The sequence below is a fragment of the Ambystoma mexicanum genome, chromosome 8, assembly GCF_040938575.1.
Source record: "Ambystoma mexicanum isolate Mex_15411 chromosome 8, UKY_AmexF1_1, whole genome shotgun sequence".
NCBI lineage: Eukaryota > Metazoa > Chordata > Amphibia > Caudata > Ambystomatidae > Ambystoma > Ambystoma mexicanum.
This window is the reverse complement of record NC_090929.1, coordinates 420,737,026-420,760,583: the sequence shown is the minus strand read 5'-3', so window position 1 is coordinate 420,760,583 and position 23,558 is coordinate 420,737,026. Positions and strand designations below refer to the sequence as shown.

The 23,558-nt window shown below is 46.8% G+C and overlaps 1 protein-coding gene across 4 annotated transcripts in view; it reads right to left on the bottom strand.

Moving 5' to 3' along the window:
• MTOR (mechanistic target of rapamycin kinase) overlaps positions 1-23,558 on the bottom strand; it is a 2,476,747-nt gene that overhangs the window by 2,373,712 nt on the left and 79,477 nt on the right. For all 4 annotated transcript variants that reach the window (XM_069609933.1, XM_069609934.1, XM_069609936.1 and 1 more), the window contains 2 exons: positions 17,829-18,104; positions 17,158-17,266 (listed from right to left, as the gene is read on the bottom strand). In XM_069609933.1, coding sequence (XP_069466034.1) covers positions 17,158-17,266; positions 17,829-18,104 — 385 coding nt within the window. The remainder of the gene's footprint in view (positions 1-17,157; positions 17,267-17,828; positions 18,105-23,558) is intronic.

Below are 23,558 nucleotides of genomic sequence, written 5' to 3'. Positions count from 1 at the left end.
TTACGCGTATGTGCCAGTACACTAGGTCCAGCGTGATCACCCAAGGTCCACCAAGCCGAAGGGACACCCAGTGTAGTCTCCAGTACTCATGTGGTCCGTTATGCGCACACCCACTGTCCCAGTAGTACCAGCACAGCAGCCAGCAACGGCAGCCACATGCCAGTATCAATTATTTAACAGCAAATGTTGCGTTGGTGGCATTCCACTTAGCTATGTACTCTTTCACAATGCAGCATCTCCCTCTCCCTTCTCAGAATGTTATACTGTAAGTGACCATTGGGTGGAGCTTTGGGCACTGATAATTGCCATTCGGTCTGTGTGGGCCAGACAATAGCGGGCCCACTCCTTGCAGAATCCAGCTTCTGTGAGCTGTGTCAGAACCCACCACACCAGGCCCCAAAGTTACCAGGCAAATGTTAGTGCAGCGGTTCACTCCCACCAATCCACTGCATACAAGCCCCCCTCACTGCACTTGTCCGCCATTCTACGGTGCCAGGAGGTGCCCTCACCATATGTACAGTCCAGGCCAAAGGCACCCACCCGTCCAGGCTCACCGTCCTGTGAAGTCACTCGCCTCACTCCATGCACACGTTACTTGTGTTCCCCGTAGTGTTAGCCATCCCTTCAAAAGGCAACAGATCTGTCCGGTCTCCCTCAGCAGGCACTCAGGATCCTTGCCGCACACCAGCAGCACAGCAGGTGTCTTGCTGCCCCTCCAGATCACTCTCACGTCTCCCAAGAACTCAACGTGTGGAGGGCGCAGTAGTCCCTGTGCCATCAGTTTCCAGGTCTTGGACTGACCTGCACACCCTGCAGTGCTGATACAAGGCTCAGTGAAGACCGCAGTTGGGCTGCCGCCTGCTCCGGGCAATGGTATAGTCAGCACAGTTGCGCACAGGGGGAGAGTACAAATCCCCATCCAAGCAGGCAGGGGAGTTGCTAGGTCTAGAAAAGACCCGGGGCTAAGCTGATGTCGGAACTGCTGGGACTGGGGGCTAGCTAGTCTTTTGACTGTAGCTCCTGAGATTCTATCCGGGGCTACAACCAAAAGATCAGGGGCTATAGCCCCCTTAGCCCCCCCCCCCCTAGTAACACCCCTGCAAGCAGGTCTGCTGCACATGCAAAGCGTTTCAGGTCCCGTTGCGCCCGCCGCGACGCGGCATGTTCTTCCAAGCAGAGCGGGCGGTCCCATGCCCGCTCCCCTCTGAGCCGCCTCACAGGCAAGGGATGTCAGTCAGTTTAATCGGCTCCTCGTCAAGTCCCAACCCAGTCTTCGATAAAAGCAAGCACCAAGCCGACCTCACGGCACTGGTCCGCTCACCGCTACTTCCACCAGCAATCTGTGCGTACCAGTCTGTCAGCCCCGCAGGCAGGACCCCACGCAGGTACAGGCACAGCAAACACTGAGATCCGGGGCATATAATCTTTAAAAGCCAGTCGACCACTGTCCGATGTAGCCCCCAGTTGCAGGCACACCAGTAGTGTATTTCAGCGCACCAGCCACTCCAAGTGCGTTGATCAGCACAGCTGCACCACCGATCCTCCTCTTTCTCAATTCAGCGTGGCTCCAGCCGCCATCTTCATTCTGACCGGGCCAGGTTTCCCCCAACGCTCATTCTCCAACCAAAACAATCCGATTACAATCAGAACACCTCCTAGCAGGGTGCTGATTTCCCCCAGAGGATGGTGTTCTTTTTTGTGATGTAGGATATCAATTACCGCCAAACAGCAGGATCGATGAAGGATCTCAGCAGGAGCTCCGTGAGTTCACAGCTCACCACATGGGCTCAGGCCACGCCCCTCCTTTTTAGTTTCTTCATAATGGTCAAAAGTATTTAACTATAAGACCAATAATATATTTTTTTCAAGTAATATTTTAGGAATGGGTTGTGGTTTCATATTATTTGCAGTACTCATCAGTAATTGATATTGGTCTACATTTTAAAATGTGGAATTTGTTCTTCAATAAATACATTATAATATATCCAAGTCACATTTAGTGGTGTTTTAGTATTTACTTACCTTGCAAATATTTAACAGTGCCTCTTATTGTATATATTAAAGGACTATTTTTTATTTAACTTTAAGTGTTATCGGTTTTCTTGAATACGTGTATGCTCAGAATTCTTTGTACTTCCTACAGCCCTCCCTCCCCTCCTAGACTAAGCCTGGCTGCTCAGCCATTCTACAAAACCTTTGTGGGGTTAGGCCAAACCTAAGAGGTGGAACCCTGTACATCCAAGGTAGACTTTTTGAAGATCTGTCACAGACAGCAACTTATGTAAAACTCCCTCACATCATCTCTTATTTTTCTCCCTATGGCCTGTTTTATTCGTATTTGTGTATTTTGACCAGTGGGAGTGCATTTCTTATAATCCTTTTGCATGTCAGTCTGGTCCCACCTGTCAAGCACCGAAATACTAGGCAATTCTCAAATGAACAAGAGTACCAACAGTAACCCAAGATACGTGTTTCGGCCTATTCAGGCCTCATCAGTGAGGTTAAGCTGAGCCTTTCTAAGGACAGTGAGCAAGGGGTCCACGTCTGAATAACAATGGGTAACTCCCTTCTGGAATTAATTATAGCTCTTTACTGTGCCATGCATTATCTGTAAAGATTAAATTCTTGGTATCACCTACAAGATAGACTCATGGCTTTTAATTCCCTAGAGGGGTGCATTTACTCTGATTTATGGTGATTAGGGGTTCCCTGTATTTAGGGGCACCCCTGTAATTTGGGGTTCACTTTCAAGTGTCACAGAAAGATGGAAAGAAATATGTTTAGCATAAAATGTATCTTTTATATTGGTAACCAAAATGGTAATGTTTCTATCAAATGGGCTTTTATGTCGGCACATTTTCTATTGGATAAAATGTTTATATTGATACATATACATAATTGAACGTTTTAAAGTAAATTTATTTTAAATTAATGATCGGCTAATGGTAGAATGTAAAAATAAAAAGTGAAACCGTGCTTTGAGCCTATTAATGTGATTATGAACGTGTAAACAAAAGGATTTCTGTGATAGGATGAATTGTTTTTTTTATTGCTGTAATTTGCGCATGCAATTTATTTAATGTTGAAATGTGGCTATTCGGGAACGGTCTTACTCTACATTGTTAATATGTACTTCATGTTAACATGGTAAGCAACAATTATTCATTTAAAATATTTGAAGCATACTTTTATTTTACTAGTTTTCATTTTGATAAATACATTTATCATTACAAGTATATTAACACATATTTATGTACTTAATTTTGTATTTGTAGGAATCTTGTGTTTTTTCTTAGATTTCCTGTTGACTGGGTTTATTTTACTTGCATCTGTGACAAGTATAGCTTATATATTTATGCACATTTTATTTGTTATTAATATGCCTCAGATTTCTGGGAGTCTGTTTTTTATCCACAGCTTTTTTATTTGATACATAACTGACAATATTTGTGATGTGTTATCTTCTGTTGCTCAGCTAGTGTCTCTGCTATGAAATCCTCCACCTCATCTACTGGGAGATTGTGTCGGAAACTATCAGCTGGTCTCTGCATTACAACATGGTATATGGCTGAATATTAACTTGGCGAAGGCGACAAATGTGTGTCTATCATCTAGGGAATCTATGCTTAATTCATCCCTGACACAGTCTTTGTGACTTGAACCGGTTTCTCCTCTTCAAGGAAATATACCTTGCTAACATAGTTATGGAAAAACTTCATAAGCCTTTGAATGTGTGAGATTTTAAAAAGGAATATATTATATGATATGGTATTTTTGAACACGACTATACACAAGTGTTTCAAGACGTGACAAGGCAAGGGAGGGGAAATAGAGGAAGAACAAAAACAACGATCTTACTAGGCCTAGTGACATTCAGATTGCGCAAGTGCAGCGGAACGGGGAGGGGAGAAGGGCCGTGGTGGCGGGGGTGGGAGGATGGATAAGTGCAGGTCAAGGAATCAGGAAAAAACAAGTAGTGCAGCCCACGGGTGGCAAGTGCTAGAAGTGCAGACAACAATTGTCTAATAAGTGCAGGAGAGGGGACTGTAGGGTTACAGATACAGACCACAAGTGCAAGGGGTGCCAAGAGGCACTGCGGGTTTGCAGCTGGACAGGCAGGGACCTGGGCCCGAATTCAGAGGGTAGCCAGGGGAACTGTGCAGTATCAGAAAGGAGATCAGCAGGGGAGAGGAAGAGAGAAGGCAGAAGCAAAGAGGAAAGCCTTGAGGTGCTTTTCCAGAACCGGAGATGATTCTGCTCAAGGTTCAGAGAGGCAGGGAGGCTGTTCCAAAGGGAGGCACCAACCGAAGAAATATCTGCCCCCAACTCGTTGCTTGGAGAAGCGACTGACCCAAAAGGAGTGGAGGTGGAGGAGTGAAGAGCTCGAGTGGGAAGATATTTTGGTAGAGAGAGTTGGAGGTATTGCGGTCCCAGGCGGTTATAGGTGAAAGGGTCGAAATACAAAGGATCGAATGGCATTTTCTCTAGTAAAAAGGACCGGAAAAAAAGGGTTGAATGCATTTATTTATTTTAATGGTGGGGGTTCCCCCCAAACCCCGGTTTTCTTTAACAAAAACTTAACTATATAAAATTTTTAAAAACAAAACATAAAAAAAATGCATTCGTAAAAATTGTTTTTCGATCCTTTCGACTCTAACCTTTTGTCATTCGATCGTTTGTATTCGATCAAATGACTGAACAATGTCCCAGGCCCCAGAAAGCCTTGTGGATGATGCAGAGGGTCTTGAACTTGATCCTTGCCGCCACTTGGAGCCAATGAAGAGTTTTCAGTGCTGGAGAGATACGATCCATGGGCTTGAGGACAAGGATACGTCTTGCGGCCCTGTTCTGGATGAGTTGTAGAGGATGGAGAGTAGAGGCAGGTAGATTCAGAAAGAGGATGTTGCAGTAGTCCAGCCTAGAGAGAATGAGAGCTCTGGAGACAATGGGCCTCATTACACAGTAGGCGGTAGCCATGGCGCTATTAGCGCCATGGCTACCCCCTTACTGCATTCCAGGTCCGTGTTCCCGGAATAGGGACTTACCGGGTCATTCCGACCTTGGAGGACCCGGTAAGTCCCCATTCCGGGAACCATTCCCCATTCCCCATTCCCATTTGAACCCCCATAGGGCTTAATGGGAATGGGGAAGGAGCTAATAACGGTACCGCAATTTGCTGTACCGTTATTAGCTCTGAAGTCCCTTAGCAGGACCCTCCCTTAATGCCTTTTAAAACCAGGCGTTAGGGGAGGGACCCGCTAAGGGACCTCGTAGTAGGGCAGTAAGAGATTACCGGCACCAGTGCCCTTACCGGTGCCGGTAATCCCTTACCGCCTAGCATGTAATGAGGCCCGAGCTTCTGGGGGAAAGTGAGGAAAGGAAGAATACCTCTGAGGCGGTGCAGCTGGTAGTTTGACTTCTTTGAGACATCACAGATGTGAGGAGAGAACGAGAGTGTGGAGTCGAAGATGACCCTGAGGTTCTTAGCCTCATAGGTAGGAGAAGGTAGCTTGCTACATGTCCTGTTTCTTCTGTGCTTGTATTGCCTAGTTTTTGTAAGGCATGTTTTAAAGCAGTTTTTTTAAACACTCTTTATTGGCATTTTATTATAACAACCCTAGAACGCCCCCTCCCCAACCTCCGCTCCTACCCCACCCCCCAATAGTTCTCCCTGTAAACATCTTCCAAGTTTCCAATCGAACAATGTCAACCCCTACCCGGTCCCTCCCATCCCCTAAACCCACCCACCTTTCAGTGTCCATATAAGTCTGTTGATTCTCGCTCCCCGCTTCGACCCCAGCCCGCAACCCTCCCTGGTCTCCTTTTGCTTTTGATCCTTCTTTATTCCTTCCTGCCTCCAATCTTTCACGGAGGTCGTAGATCATTGTCTCTCGATAAATCTAACAATTGGGGCCAATGAATCGTTACATCTGCCCGCTCCGCCTCTGAGTCTGCATTCTGTAGCAACGTTAACTCCGCTACTCCCCATCTCGGCACATCCTTCCGCCATTGACTAGCCGCCGGCCCCTGTGGGGATTTCCACGCTATCGCCATACGACACTTAGCTAAAACGAGCAAAAACCAACCCGTTTTGTTACGCAGTCTGTGCTTCTTCCCCCCTGGCACCTTACCCCACAGGCAAATTTCCGGGCTGCGGTCCCAATTGGTTCCCAGCACCCCATTGACTTCATTAAGAACCTCCTCCCAGTACTCAGCTATTATTTCTCACTCCCATGCCATATGCCAAAACCCCGCCTGCGCTGATCCACATCTGGGACATGCATCTGAACGATCCCCATTCATAGCCTTGAGCACCACCGGGGTCACATATACCCTATGTAAGATAGTAAATTGGACCAACTGAAAGCGGGCATTCCTGGATGTTTTTTGAACCAGTTCCCAGACCTGCGCCCATTCTTTGTCTGGTATTGGGTGCCCCATATCCATCTCCCACCTCTCCTTAACCCTTAATACCCCTTCTTCCTTCCCCTCTCGAAGTTCCCTATAAACCCGTGCAATACGTGCCCTACCACCCCGTTCGGTCTAAAAGCACTCGGAGCACCGGACAGGGCTCCGACTCTGTAGGAATTCCCTCCCATAATTCCACCATTCTCGGGACCACTGCCCCATACGTCAGAAAGAGGCCCTGCAGTAAATCAAACTTCTGGCACCACTCCTTGCAGGTGAGCATCCTTCCACCCTCAAAGAAATCCCCCACCGTCTCACAACCTTTCGCCCTAAGCCTCCGTATTCCCATCCTCCCAATCACCTGATAAAGCGATTGGTCCACACCCCACGGAAGACCACCTTCATACCTCCCCTTCACCCCCCTACTACCCATGTATTTCCTCCATGTCTCCCTCACCGCTTCAAACACTACAGTCCTCCCCATTGCGCCTACTGGGCGCCATAGTAACTCCACTGGCCTAATATTCGGCGGCCAAGTCCCTATCAATGCCTTGAGGGCTCCCCCCCCCCAATTGATCCCACGCTAGCATCGATTGCAATTGTGCCGCCACGAAGTATCGCTCGTAATGCGGGAGACACAGGCCCCCTTCCTCTCTAGTCCTTCGCAGAATCCCCAAGGACACCCTCCTCCTCCCCACACCCCACAGTAGCTCCCTAATCTTGACATCCAACATTTTAAAGAATATTTTCTTAGCCACATAGGGGATGTTGGTGAAGAAGTAAAGCAGCCGCAGGTGGACCACCATTTTACAAAGTGCCACTCTACCCATCAACGAAAGAGGCAATACTTTCCATAGCTGAATGGAGTCTCCTATTTTGGACAGAGCCCTCCCTGTGTTATGTACAAACGTTTCATGATTTAAAGCGAGTTTGGTCCTTTCTGCCATATTATTCCTTTATCAGCATTTCTGTTTCTTGTGGAGACATCCACACATGTTTCAGAATCTAAATACACTTGTATTGGTGGGACCATACATATTTTATTTTCCTATTCGTCCTCATCATCATCCTTAAGGTGGTTTATGTTCTTTGTCATCTCATTTGTTTTGCAACACGTCAGCACGAGTTTGGGATCCAGTGTCGAAACGTATACTTCTAGAACATTGCATCCCTGGGAGAATTTCTTGGCGGCGAAACGCCTTTCAGTGTCAAATGCCCCACTAGAGTTGAAAAGCTTTCCAGTGGCCAAATCTCTACATGGTTTGAAATGGATACCAGTGCTGGCAGTTCTTTTAGACTTGAAATGCACTTCAGCGTTTATGCACCTTGTCATGCTCTATTGTTTTTGTCCAGAACCCTCTTGTTTGAGTGTCTCCCTCACTTTGGTGACATCTTGTACATGCAGCTATTCAGAGACATGCAAGTCTCTGGCTTTAATGGTCAATTTCTTGAGGTGGGGTTCAAACTTCTCATTGACATGATAGCTCTTGCCTATTTGTCGGGTCATCTACTTGCGGCTTACTGTGCGGATATATGACTTTAAGGATGCTTTTATATCCAAATAGATGAATGACGATGATAACTGACACTACCTTTCTCCCTGTTTAATGACTTCTCTTCCATGCAATGTTTTTCTCCAGTACCTTCTGCAGAGTATCTGAGACGGCTTGATGGGATTTTTTTAGGAGCACTGTTGGCAGCTTTAAAACCAGGGACAGTGAATGGCATGAAATGGGTTTCAACTTCCACCTCAATTTTGGGGTTGGGATGGACTCACACTCTCCTGGACAATGCTAGCTGACTCAGAGTCTCTCGTCCTCAACCTATTCGACCCTGGTGGATACTTCAGATCATGTCGGGCAGCTGACCTACATGGTGTAGGCCCCCCAATCGCTGCTCTTTTGTTGTTTTAATGTACTTTACCTAAAATTGTATGCTAAGCGGACACTTACTGTCCTTTTGATCCTGTGAAAGACAGCAATTGCGGTGCTTGTCTATCCACAGGATGAAATGATTATAAGATGGACAAAACTTAAAAAGCGTCTTCGTCTATGAGTCAAGACTGTAAAAAGGGTATAACGTCCTTTCATCGCGGGATGTTTTTTCGCAGGGAATTTACAGCAAATTTTTCAATGAAATATTTTTTTAGGGGGGGTTGGAATAATATATATTTGGGGTGTGGGTGTTCGGGATCATATCAAAAATAAAAGGGGATGGGTGTTTGGGAGGGGAACCCCCCCCCCAAATAAAAAATAAAAATCTGCGGTAAAAAAAACAGCGAAAAAACATCCTGCGATGAAATGACATCGAACCGTAAAAAAAGAGGAGTTGAAATTAACAAAAAAAAAAGAGTAATTCTCCCAAACCTGCTTCCCCAGTGTCTGCTTAATATTCCGCAGCATTTGTCCTCGTCAAGAAGTTATAGGCGTCATGTTTTTTGCTCCAATCCTGCCTTCCGTGACCAAAATAAATAGCAGAAAAAACAATCTGATAAAAACATGGACAGTAGGAACATTGCGGATAAAAGCAGCACTTCATAAAATATGTCTATTACAGGGACGCGCGCCATGTCGATGCCAAAGCTAAAACTTGAAAACAAGGAGCAATAACACCAGACCAACCACTAGAAGGCACCCTCTGCAAAACATGTGAATCCGAAACAGATTGCATGCTGCAGAAATATATATAGCAGGGCGCAGGTGTTGTGCTCCCGCGGGGTCTTCTGCTTATCGCAGGTGAAGTAACAGCCTACTGACTCGCACAGCTTGCGCTACATCCAACGGAGAAGTGAAGACTCGTCAGACCATTTGCCAGGTTGTGGGATGTTTCAACCCACGCATCCAAGCCCTACAACATCATTGTGCATTACTGACATGGGAAACATCATAATGGCCGCCGGAAAGCATGCTGCTGGCCAGAAATCACCGGAAAGTGCGCAGTGAGAACCTGACAGACAGGCTGCCATCTTCTTTTGCCTCTGTCACTGTTAATACAGGAGACCATTGCCAGCCCCATCCCTTGGCTGCCCACAGAACAAAAGCAGACAAAGGAATACAGAGCTGTTCAACAATTCATTTTCTTGATTGTCAAAATTGCTAAAATCATGGCCATGAAACCACCAAAAAAATCCAACTTCTAGTTGGGTGTTCTACATTACTCTACTGCAGAATCCACATCAATACAATGTTAGCAAGGATCATATGCTATCAAGTAAAATTCCCTTTTTGAAATGTATTAATTTAAGAGTGTCAAAAATGGGTGCAATACCGGTGCCCGCCACTGACCGGTGCTATCGATCTAATTTCTGACAGGAGACTTGTATTTCAGGAGCTAAACAGTGAATCTGAGTTAGCTGGGACTTGAAAGGCTTGGCTGTCCATGAGAAGTCTTCACACCTGGTCATCTCAGCAAGAAGGCAGGAAATCACAAGGTTCTGTTTTGGGTGTGAACTGTCAACACTGCTCTGGGGGAAGGCAAGACATCTGATCTCTGAGTCAAGCCAAGTTTCTAGGGGCGGGGACAAACCAATGGGTGTACTGCAGTGGAGGCAAATGTATGTTTTATTAAATTGCTTATAACATATTGTATCAAGTTGACAGAAATGTACAATTTGGGGATTCTTAATATGAAAAATGCACCCACGATTTGAGACTAAGCTGGACGTTGTGGGATGTTCTGAGGCCACACCCTGTAATTATTAATATTGTAACGTCTGTGTTTATGCTAGAGACCTCAAAACTTACTGTAATATGCCCAGAGAGGGTGTGTACCTCCGTTTCAGATTTGATGAAAAACCAATATGGCAAAACCCACTAAAAGCGCAAAATGTTGTCATTTCTGAACCCAAGCTCGTAGAAACATGTGACTTGAACCGAACTGTACCTTAAGCAATCTGTCATGCAATTTAGGTAATATTAACAAGTGGGGTATATTGTAATTATGTGTTCCATGAAAAAGAAGATATGTTGTACGGACACAAAGGGGAGTGTCCTTTCCTTGAGCCCTAAAGATGATACCCGATGACTCATTCTGACTCACAATTCCCTTCTCCAGTCAGGTCACAGTAAATCCTTTAACCTATCAGGATCCTCAGAGGGTTGGGCATAGAAAGTCAGCTTTCCCACCCACTTTCAAAAGACATAAAAAGAACCACTGAAACCCAGATAGGGACATTCATTTTCCACTCTTTAATCGATTTCTGCGCAGCACGCTGCCGGACCATATCCAGAACTTAGACTCCAGATAGACTCCAGAACTAGAAGCAGAGAGGCCTGAATCAAAAGCTGAATCCTTCTCAGCAGGCCTCAGAATCCAGCAACCTAACCAAACTATTCAACAGCTGGGCGAGCTGTTTGATTCTGGCTAGAACCAGATCAAGACCCAGAAAGCAGAGCTGTATCCAGACCCAGAAAGCAGAGCTGTATCCAGACCCAGACCAGACCGTTGTGCAGTGCCGATAGCAGACCAGAGGCCCTGCTGTGAGCAGAACCAGTGCCAGAGACCGTCCTGTGGCGAGAGAACTGCAGCCCAAATCGTGACGAGGTTGCATTCCTTCCAAAATTAGGAGCGAGTATCCAGCCAGAACTGTACAGAACCAATCGCTTAGTCTAAAGTGATCATATCCCATCCATTTCAACCTAATTAGAACTGCATAGAAATCGTGTGTCCATCCTGTGATTTCAAAGCTGTAAAAGTGTCATCTGTCATTCTGAAATCTTGACTTCATTTCTGAAAATCTACCTCCACAAAAATGTCTGTATCTTTTGAACCGTATGTCCTAGAAGCGAGATTTAACTGTCATTTTAAAGCTAAGAACCTAAGCTTTTCCGTAGTCGCGATCGACGCACTTGGAAAAATAGCTGCTTCTTGCTTTCCACTGCTGAAATTCGTCTTCACTCTGATAATCATTCCTAAATCATTGCTAGTGTTGACCTGAACTAATTCAAAGTAGCTATCACCTACCATGAATCTCCTATAGGTAATTAAAATCAGTTTTAGCATATTTTTTACTTCATTGCAACCACATTTAAAAGTATTTGGCCTGTGTTTTAAAATCATCCCTGTTTCTCTAAGCTTGCTGGGGGGAACGGGAACTGAACTGCTTCTGATTGTATTCCTGAAAACCTGTGTGCCCTCATTTCCATCTCTTCATATTGCATAGGGGGGGAGTGAGTTGTCACAAAGGAAAAAGTGATGAGATTATCTCTTGTTGAAACCATATCCAGTTTATTTCTGTGCTGCATTCTTTCCATCATTGCTTTTCCTTGAAACCATACAAAGTATTCTGTGCTACCTTATCCTTTCTATACCAACTCCTAAGTAATTAAGGAATTGTGCTACTGTAATATTATCCATTGTTGATCACTGTTCATACTCATAGGTGTGCTATCAAATATTAATGTATTCATAAAAGATATATATATATAGTTTAATTTTTCCAATAAACCTTTTAATTTGCAAAACAACCTACTTCTTGGCTCAGTGAGGTCAGGGGGATTCAAAGAGAGGGGCGTTATATAAGGGTTCATCATCCAGATTTAAAACTTGACATAAAAATATATAAATAAGGACTTCCATTGGGCATTCCAGACTAGGCATTGACTTAGTGGTGTTGATAGATTGAAGTCACTTACAAGGTCACTTACAAGGTGTTGAGCCTGCTGGACTAGATTGCCACTGAACTGTTAATCCCCAATTGTTTCTCGGGTGATCAGCCTTTCAAAGCTTTTTCTTACTTCAAAACTGTCAGAACTGTTAGCTCCCGTGGTTGCTGTTGGTTCACCCTGTGCTCTGCCTCAGTCGCTGAGCGTCTTGCAAAGCAAGACGGAAAATAGTAAAAATGAAACATAAATTGATGATCTTGCTGCCAATATGGTTGACAATGGAGAGTTCACCTGTAGCCTGCCGAGTAAATGTTCGAGTGGAGGGTCAAAGGGCCTCATTCCGACCCTGCCGGTGTCCTGGCAGTAGAGTCACCAGGATACTGGCAAATATGGATACCGTTTCCAGCACCCCGGCGGAGCGGTGCTGATCCCCATTCAAGGAATCCCATAGGACTCCAAGAGGGGATTTGCCATTGTTACCGCCACCACAGGGCTTTTTTGGCCAGTAGGGCGCCTGGCTTACCGCCAGGATTTAGCTGGAGGTAACCCAGGTGCCCCACCGGCACTCCCGCAGTCTGGCCACCTTGTAAAGTGCCGGTATCCTCGAATACTGGCACTTTTTAGAATGAGCCACGAAGAATTTTGCGTTCAGCACTATTACATGCAACGCTGCGCCTCAAGCCCTGACGCATCATAGCACGAAGGGCCATAAAACCACTTTTCCTTCTCTCACCACAACAGTGCTGAAGGATTACACCGAAAATGACAGTGAAAATGACAGTGCAGAAAAATCATAAAAATGTTATAATGGCCGTGAAACAGCCTCAGCTGCTGCAGTTTCCTATTCTGATGCGGGTGAAGAAAACGCAGCCCGTATTGTAGTATGCTGCAGGTCGATAGAAATGGAGATGGGAGGGGTACTGACATCTAGGAGTAGTTCTTTAACATCACTAAAAAAAACAATGGAGACAGGGGGTTGTCTTGCACCCTGAAAAAAATCTGCAGGAGTGTTAATCCTGCCGGTACCGTCGTTCCCAATGGAAAGTCCTCTACTATTAACAATGATGGAGCTGCTGAGGGACCATTATCAGGATGTAAATGTAACCTTGTTTTAGCAGAATTAGCAGCTTTAAAGAAGCTGCTTTTATTTATTTTAGAGGAGCGAAGAAGTGGAGGTTGTACGGGGGTTGCCAACCCACAATGGAGTGTTACCCTAGGGCCCCCAAGTTACCAGCAGAGAAAGCCCATAGTGGTCTGGTGTCTAAACTGAATTTGCCCAACACCCGGGGAGAAGCTACAGCAAATACCAAGGTAATGCCTGAGACGGAATGCAGACTACTAGTGGACCAGGGCACTGCTCAGCAGGCACAGCCTCCACAGCAAGTTATATGTTGGTAGGCAGTCCAGGGGCATAGCTCTACACTCCCATGTGGTAAGCAAGGTTGAGGGACCACCCAAGCAGTCCCCAAACTACCCCCAATGAACCCAAGTCTTGGGGCTCCAGGTTGCAGCATGGGCAATATGAGAAAAATAGAAATCGGGGAGAGTCACATAGAGGGGGGCTTTTATATTTGCACAGAGTACGTACATCTAATCCTGCAAAACAAGAGTCCAGGGAATTGCTAATTAAGAAGTGTACTTGTTGGCTCAGAGTGGTGTATGGTTGTTCAGCCCTAATTCATGAGGCAATTACAAACTGTACAAGACTACCTTTTGATGGGGGAGGGCCTACCTATGACTCCATATGTATTGAACTAAGGGAAGGAAAAAAAATAAAATAATAAAATAAAAAAAGAGTGCCCAATGGCATTTTGGGTAATGGAACGAGACGTTGTATGCCATAGGGTAGCATGATTCTTCTTAGTGCTTTCCCCACTTTATTAATGTTTATTGCTCAGGACCAAATTTGCAGTATCCACCGCTCTCTGGCCCTAATGTATTACCACTGGGGTACTGTCAAAGAAGAACATTGCTTCAGCCATCAGCACGAGAAATAAAAGGGATATAACAAAGGAGAAACTGTTCCCACTTATCCTACCTATACTAAACAATGCCTCGGTTATCGAGTGCGGACCCTACAGCCCTAGTCGATACCTTCAATCAAACCATACTTAAAGCCATGAACACCATTGCCCCAATTAAACTATGGAAACCCAAACCTCGTGCACACCTCAACATGTGGTTCACGCCACACCTAAGAGCACTATGCAAGGAGAAGAGAACTGCTGAGGCCCTCTGCAAAAGCCTTCCCTCAGACGTGAATAAGGGTAGCCTTTTCCTAGCATCCCTCAATTACAAGGAGACAATTCTCCCTGCCAAAAAAGACACATAACAAGCAAATTCTGCAAGCGAAATCTAATACTAAGGAGCTCTTTAAGATAATTAAAGAACTGGAAACACCTTCAGCCCCACCAGACACCTGTAGCAAAGTCCAAGACCAAGACCAAGACAAAAAGCGCTCCTCAACAAAATCTCCACATTACAAACCAAAATCAATGCCAAAAAACACAGCTTGCTGACCAACCCTCAGCACATTATTCCCATAGGATTAACAGCCACTCCTCCTCTCACCCATCAACCTTATAGCTTTTTGCTTTTATCTATTAAAGAGGTAGAAAATATCATCTGTAAACTCAAACCTTCCAACTGCCAGGGTGACACATGCCCAGCTCCCATCATTAAAGAGGCTACCCATGAATTAGCTAGCACCTTTTATTACCGCCCTCATAAACTCATCATTCAATTCAGGCATTGCCTGGGATAACCTAAAGGACGCGTGGGTCATCCCACTACTTAAAAAACCTTGCCTACACCCTAGCACACCGACTAATTACAGGCCCATCACCACTTCCTTCTAAAATTCCTGGACCGTGCGGTCAATCTTCAGATCCAGGACTATTTAGAATCAAATAAACTCCTAGGCCTCAGACAATCAGGCTTCCGATCGAGGCACGGAACAGAAACTGCCCTTATTGATTTAAAAACTCAAATTGAGCCCTTTTATTATTACTAGACTTATCGACAGCATTTGATCTGGTTAACCATCAAATTCTCTTCCAACATGTCAAATCTGCAGCCCATTTTTCCGACAAAGCTACTACATGGATTAGATCCTTCCTGGCAAACAGATCCATGAAGGTCTTCTCCCCGTCGGCCTCCGCTGACCATTCGCCAGTCCTATGTGGGGTACCCCAGGGAACGTGCGTATCACATACACTCTATAACGTGTTTACCAAGCCGCTCTTTGATATTCTTGACTATTTGGGTGTCACCTACACTAACTACGCAGATGACACCCAAATACTCATCCCCATCACTGGTGACCACACAGCTGACACCAAAGCTCTAAACGATGTCTATCTGGTCATCCAGGCATGGATGGCACAACACTGGCTCTGTCTTAACGACGATAAGCCAGAGCTACTCATCCTCGGCTCCCACCACAAACTCAATAAATTAGATCCTGCATTCAAATCTTTCATCATTGACGGTAATACCATTAAAGTATCCAATGATATGAAAACCCTAGGCATTCATCTTGATTCTACCCTATATCTCACAAGACAAACCAACGCTGTTATTTCATATTTAGTTTACACATGGAAACTTATTACAGCATGTTGCCCATTCCTTACCACGGCCAACTGCACCATCCTTGCCAGAACCCTCATCTTGTCGAAACTTGACTATTGCAATGCGCTGTATCTAGGGACCAGTCAACGAAACTTAAGCAAGTTACAGTTTAACCAAAATAACGCCATTAGGGCTGCCCCTAAAAGCCCTAGGATTCAGCTTATTTCCTATATCAGACTCAATTAACACTGGCTTTCGGTCTCCTAAAGAATCTCTCTTAAAACTCTTGCTTTTACACACAAATGTTTGGCCAACCAGGCTCCAAAATATCTGGTGAACCGCTACACACCTCACACTTGCACACGCCCACAGAGAGCAGCCCAAGCTCACTGACTTTCAATACCGAGGTTTAAACCCCAGAAAGCAGAGGTGGGTCAGTTTCCCAGTTCCTGCCACCAAACTGTGGAACTCGCTACCTAATCCTCTCAGATCCGAACCTTCCTTTCACTCTTTCAAGAGTGAAAGCCAAAATGTGGATCATAGCGCAGGACTGTCCAACTTCCACGTGCCTCATGGACCATGATCAACTCACACTGCCTGTCTGATGCTCCGCTTAAGCCTTAACGCTCTGACTAATTCCGTTGCAAATATACAGTAAACATACTTGTAAATCTCTTGTAAGTGCCTTTTGAATGTTATGTTGATGTCTGCTGCATACATTGTCACTGTAACCTCAAGAAATGCGCCAGGCGCGCTATACAAATAAATAAATAAATAAATATAAAAAAGGGTGAGGAAAGCTCGTACCCTTGCCTAAATGCCGGATTACTGAGCAACGAGTTGTTGACACCAGCAAAGGTCCTGGGGTTGAAGTTACCACCTGCGCCATTATTACTTCCATCATTCTGGAACGGTTGTAGAGAAAATGAACCTAATGTCATTGTTTACATGTTTTATATTATGCTTTGTATTATGCTGTACTTTGGTGGCCTTACGGCTGTATAAAGTTATAGGTTGCTGAAAAAAATATATACCAAAAACAAACACACACACCTACTCAGGAAAATTCTAAGGAATAGATAACATAGTTAATCAAAGAATAAACGTCAGTAAAAACAAAACAATATGCCAAAGAATGGCTACCGGACCCACCGAATTAGACAAAACTTTAAACAAACAGATCAATAAGCTAAACACAGATAGCGTATTAGTCCAGTACACAAGCACACACTCCCTACAACTATGCTTACAGAAGCCATATAGCAGAGTTCATACAAATAGTGCGGCAGCCCTCACACTTCACCTGCAGCCACCCTCGCATATCCCTTGCACTCTAGCCCCTACGACCAAGCCAGCCCTAGAACTCAGATGACCATATAAAAATGCTATGCACTGCCAGCCACAGGCCTTTTCCTCGCCATCACATGCCCTACGCAACTATGTTCACATACCACTCCAAGGTCTCATGCAGCCGAAGTCACAAACCAGGTAATCGGTTCACACATCTGTTCTTCCAATACTGCAACTATACCCAGCCTCTATATCACACTTTTCCCAGTGGCACAGACCTCACCTGTAAAAGCAGAGGGCCTGAAAGCTGCTAATCGCGGCATCACATTTAAAATGGTCATTTGGATTAGGGAACTTTTACAGCTTCGGCACTTCAGTACCCAACGACACACCTAGAAAAGAAACACACACATGGTCAAATAAAAGAGGAGAAAAGCAGACGGGAGAGGTAGGAGAGGAGGAAATTGGGCGGTAGAGAGAAAAGGTGGTTGGAATAGGAGAGGGAGGCATTAAAGATGGATGGTTACAATGTAGACAGAGAAAAAAAGAAGGACAGAAAGAAAGGGAAATGGGAGTGCGATACAGAGAAGGGGAGGAGGAAGGAGATATCAAAGAGTAAGTGAAGGAGAAAACCGAAGAACGCAGAGACTTATGAGGGAGAAAGGAAACAGAAAGAGCACAGCAGAGGACGAAATATGAAGGAGTGGAAGGGAGGGAAGTAGAAATTATGGCATAAGCGAGAAAGGTGGAAGCTAAACAGGCAAGTAGAGTAAGAGCACAGTGCATGTTAAGAGATGGGACTAAGACAGGTAGTACAAAAGGAGAGAGGAAAGAATAAAAGAACATAGAGTTAGCAGAAAATAAGCAATTAAAATGAAGAATATAAAGTGGTAGGGAAGTGAGCTCTGGGCGAAAAGTAAGAACGAACAGAGAAAGAGCAAGGCGCACACTAACCTGATCAAACTTCTCCTCCATAAGTTCTCGGCAACTTCGACTCTCCACTAAGGTTGATTTAGAGGACAAAGACGATCCTCCATAGGCCATCATGCTGGTCTGTCCGCTGTAGCCTAGGAGGCCCATAAGAGCACTGGAGGGTTGTGGCTGCACCGTCTGGAAGCTTGTAAATGGGGTGATGTGGCGTGGCTTGGTGCCAAAGCCCATCAGGTCCTTGCAGTGCTTGTCGTGTACCAGCTGCTGTTGCGTAATCTCCTCCATCTCCTCCCTTAGGCGCTGTGCGGGGGTAGAAATGCCCCTGCTTAATAATAGCACAGGCTACAGGCTGAACTCCGCAAGATGACAGAACGCAAGGTAAAGTGCAGTCACAAATACCAGGAAACATATTGGGAGGAGCTGCATAGTGAAAACACAGACAGAGAGAACACTACGCAAAGGCAGAGGAAAAATACCAAGAGTTACTGTGGGAGAAGTAATCATAGGTAAAGCAAGGTGTACCTTGCCCACACAGGTTAAAGCTGCCCGACTAAATCCCGCAAAATAGACAAAAGATGAAAAGAAAAAGCTACTACAGAGGGTCCACTTCACTATCACTGGGAGGGAAAAAGAGCCCTTGATTGATCTCACCAATACGTATTTGGCTCATAGGCCAGGTCTGTCACCTCCTCCTCAGTCATGATAGGGCCAGTGGGCTACAAAGGAAGTGGTGGGAAAAGGAGTGGGAGCATCATTCAGGAGAGGTAACCGGATCAGAGAAGGTGCACACTGTGTGCAGACCATTAGGCAGTCTGCAAGCTGGGCGGATAATGGAGGACACTGATCTGGTTATTACTCAGGAGCCTGTATAAAACAATGTACTATCTACAGAAAATCAGTTGATCAATAAGGTGAAGAAGCAGGCTTCATAAGAGCACCATCACTTAGCAGAGTGCATTGTGGCGAACAAGAGCACATGATTCCACATGTGTTTATTAAAATAAAACGCCTCACTTTTCCTTCGGCTAAAAGGGAATTCCCTTCCTAAGAAACTAAAACTAAGGTGCTTGTCAGAATAACCAAAAGCAGTCCTCCATCCTAACCTGTCCAACTACCTGGCAAGAAACAAAACAAAGAAGAACAAGTTACTCTCTTACCTGGTAACGTTCTTTCGATGGGATGCTCCGACGAAGTATTCCATATCTTTGACAGTAATCACCACAGCTGTGCCGCTTCGGAACATTTTCGGCGTCTGCATCCTACGTCGATGACGTCGATGCGCCGTCCCCGAGGACCTCCTCCGATGGCCGACGCCACCCGATGTGGTAAGTAGGACGCACGACGCCCGTAGCCTCAGTTGTAGTTTTTTCCCCCAGAACGTGTGCCACCAGTCTTCTGCCAGTCAGACACACAAGGACTTTCGGAAACGTAAGCTGCAATCGCATAAGAAATTCTGCAGCGGGGAAGGTAAGGAGGGAGCGATATGGAATACGTCGTTGGACCATCCCATCGAAAGAACGTTACCAGGTAAGAGAGTAACTTGTTCTTCGAGGGGATTAGGTCCTCCGACGTATTCCATATCAACTCCCAAAGCAGTACCAAAGCAAGGAGGTGGGAAAGGAATTTAGAACACAAATTTAGCATGCCCAATCAAATAGAGGAATAAAGGACTGCCTTGCCAAAGGCCAGATCCTGTCCTCGGATGGAATCAAGGGAGTAGTGACGTACAAAAGTATGTACAGAAGCCCAGGTGGCTGCATCACAGATGTTACGAATAGGAACACCCCTCTGTAAGGCAGTAGATGCAGCCATACCCCTGGTAGAATGGGCCCGCAAGCCAGCCGGTGGTTCCTTACCCGCCAAGCGGTAACACTCGGAGATAGCCAAAATAATCCAACGAGACAAAGTCTGTTTCGTCACAGCTTGTCCCAAACGCTTTCCAGCGTAACCAATGAAGAGTTGATCGTCCACTCTGACCCGGGACATGCGTGAAATATAAAAGCTCAACGCTCTCCTAGGATCAAGCCTATGGAGCCTCTCCTCTTCCTTACCAGGATGCGGAGGAGGATAGAATGCCAGAAGAACAACGTTCTGGCCCAAATGAAATTCCGAAACTACCTTCGGAAGAAAGGAAGGACGAACTCGAAGGACAACCCTGTCTTTATGCAACACAGTGAAGGGTGGCTTAACTGAAAGTGCTTGTAACTCACTCACTCTGCGAGCGGAAGTAACCGCAACCAAAAACACAGTTTTAAGAGTTAACAGTCTCAAAGGGCAAGAATGCAAAGTCTCAAACGGAGCACCTATAAGAAACTTAAGAACAAGGTTCAAATTCCAACCAGGCACCAGAAAAGGTGACAGAGGGAACACATTAGTGAGCCCTTTCAAAAACTGAATCTTAAAATAGGAACATTCTTCAGACGAGCGCTTAAATATGGTCAGCGCCGCCAGGTAACCTTTAATGGTACCCACTTGCAAGCCACTGTGGGCCAAAGAAAGCAAAAAAGACAGAACCATGGGAATGTCACATTCAAAAGGATCCACATTCTTAACTCTGCACCAGTCGCAGAATTTACGCCAACATCAACGGTACAGAGACTTTGTTGCCGGCCGCCTGGCTGTGAGCAACACCTCCAACACGTCTTCAGGGAGGTCCCAATCCTTATACCTCAACCTTTCAGAAGTCAAATGTGAAGGTTGAGGGATCGGACCTCTGGATGGAGAACCTGACCCCCCTCCCGTGAGAGCAGATTGTCTCGGTAGGGAAGACGACGTGGAGGGCAGATGGACAAGTCGAGAAGGTACGGGTACTACGTCCTCCGGGCCCACGCCGGAGCAATGAGGATCATCCGGGAACCGAACCTCTGTAACCTCTGCAGTACTTGCGGGATGACGGGGACTGGAGGAAACGCGTACAGCAGTGGGAATGACCACTCCACCACAAATGCGTCTCCTAAGGCTCCTTTTGGAGGAAATTCCCGCGAGCAGAACCTTTCGCACTTCTGGTTGACACTGGAGGCGAAGAGATCCACTTGTGGGGTCCCCCAAAGGGCGAAGATCTCCAGGAGAATCTCCTGAGCCAGCTCCCACTCGTGAGAGATCGTGCTCTGCCTGCTCAGAGCATCCGCCGTCTCGTTGTCGTCTCCAGCCAGATGAACCGCCGAGATCGAAACTTCCTGCTGGATGGCCCAGAACTCGAGCTGCATCGCCTCCCTGCACAGAGGAAGTGACTCTGCCCCCCCTTTTTGTTGAGGTAGTGCATGGCCACCGTGTTGTCCGTCAGGATCAGGGCACTCTTTCCTCGCACAGTCAGCAGAAAAGCCTTCAGGGCTAGCCTGACGGCCCTCAGCTCCAACAGATTGATATGGAGTCTCGACTCCGACGGAGACCAACGACCGCTGACTGTCAACTAGTTGGCATGAGCTCCCCATCCCGTGAGGGATGCGTCAGTCACGATCGTCACCTCCGGCCAGGGAAGACAAAACGGAGCCCCCTTCATCAGATTGCCTTCGACGGTCCACCACAGAAGGTCCTGGGCGACCGAGGGCGGCACCTGAACAGGGTCCAACATCCTGCCGGAAGATTGCGACCACTGCATCTTGAGTGCCCACTGCAAAGATCTCATCCGCAGACGCGCCTCTGGCACCAGATGAATGCAGGATGCCATGAGGCCGAGCAACCTCAAGAACTCGAACGCCCGGTGCGTCTGGGCAAGTTGAAACTTGTGCACCATCTGCTGAATGTGAAGAACCCTCACCTGGGGAAGAAAACACAGCCCCAGGGATGTGTCGAACACTGCTCCGATGTACTGGAGCCGCTGTGTTGGCGTCAAATGGGACTTCTTTAAATTGAGGGAGAAGCCCAGCTTGTGAAGGGAGTGGCAGGTGACAGACAGATGATCCAGGACTTGCTCGGAAGAGCTCCCCCTGATCAACCAATCGTCCAGGTAGGGGTAGACGTGAATACCCCCTTTCCTGAGATTATCTGCCACCACAACCATGAGCTTGCTGAAAACCCTCGGGGCAGAGGTCAATCCGAACGGCAGGACCCAAAACTGAAAGTGCGAGTCGCCAACCGCGAACCTCAGATACTTCTTGTGCTTGGGATGGATCAGCACATGGAAGTAAGCGTCCTTGAGGTTGAGAGACACCAACCAGTCCTGAAGTTGAAGGGCCTGGAGGACTTGACAGAGAGTGACCATCTTGAACTTGTCCTTCCGTAGGAGTTTGTTCAAACCGTGCAAGTCCATGATGGGTCTCAATCCCCGCCTTTCTTCGAAATCAAAAAATAAGGGGAATACCATCCCTTGTTCCTCTCCGCTACAGGCACCAGTTCTATGGCGCCTTTCTCCAGCAGGGCTTGAATTTCCTGCGCAAGGAGTGGATCCGGACTCTTCAAAGAGAGGTTGCCAGGTGGATTGTCGTGAGGCCTCTGCCGAAAAGGAAGACAGTAGCCGTGGGTTATGATCTCCAGAACCCACACATCTGAAGTAATGGCACGCCACTCTACAAGATCCTGCGCCAGCCTTCCCCCAACCGGCGAACCATGGGACATGGCCTCATGACTGAGTGGTAGCGGCTGCAGTGTTGCCTGAGGGCAAAGAGGCAACTGCCTGAGCGGCTTTGGCACCTCGAGTACCCTGTTTTCCACCTCTGGTACTGTTACGGTGGCCTCTTTGACTGACAGCTCCTCTCGCTTTACTGAAGGATGAGTAATAACGAAAGGAACCTCCCGTCCTTTGTTGTCCCCTAGGACGAAAAGGCAGAGGTTGTCGAACTGCAGCGCCCAACGACTTCGCTGCAGCTTTGGAGGTCTGCAACCTCTCAAGGCTCTAGTCAGCCTTGCTGCCAAAAAGATGTTCACCGTCAAAGGGCATGTTGAGGAGCCGTGACTGTACATCAGGAGTGAACCCCGACTTCCGCAACCACGCAAACCTGCGTATTACGGTGCTCGCCGCCATGGACCGGCTGACACAATCTGCCATGTCCAAACCCGACTCAACGGCCTCACACATGGCATCCTTGCCATCCTGGACCATAGCAAGGAAACCATCCCGTTCGTCCCCTTTGGGAATATGTTCAGCCACTAATGCAACACAGTTCCACAGAGTGTGTGTGAAACGAGACAAGGCACATACGGAGTTGGCCGCCTGAAGCGCCATACCCCCTGAAGAAAAAATGTTCTTCGCCCAGCCATCAAAACGTTTGTCGTCACTATCCGGAGGGATGGTAGGATACGACGCCTGCTTTGCCGGGGCCGTAGCCGCCTGCACCACCAAACTCACTGGAGTTGGGTGCCTGGACAAGTAGCAGGGGTCGCTACTGGCTGGATGGTATTTTCGCGACAAAGACTTGCCCAAAGCCAGGAGACTCTCCGGAGCAGTCCAAGCCGCCGCCACCCTTCTCTGCAGAGCCATATGAAATGGCAGTACCGGGTCAGTGGGGGGACCAAGATCGAGGATGTCCGTAAGATCATCCTGAACAAACTCCTCTGGGGGAGCCGACCATCCCAAGTACTCGGTGACCCGAGACATAAGGCGCTGGTACGAAGAATCGGCATGGGTGTCAGGCTGAGGCCTACAAAACTCCACCTCTGGAGAGGTGTCCAGTCCACTGGCATCATGCAGTGACTGCCTCAGGTCTTCAAATTGGCTATGGCCCGAGAGAAGCTCATCTGGCACCCTATCCGGAACCAAGCCCTCATCAGAGCCCTCATCAACCTCTGAAATGTACTCCAGGCGGTGAGAGGAAGGCA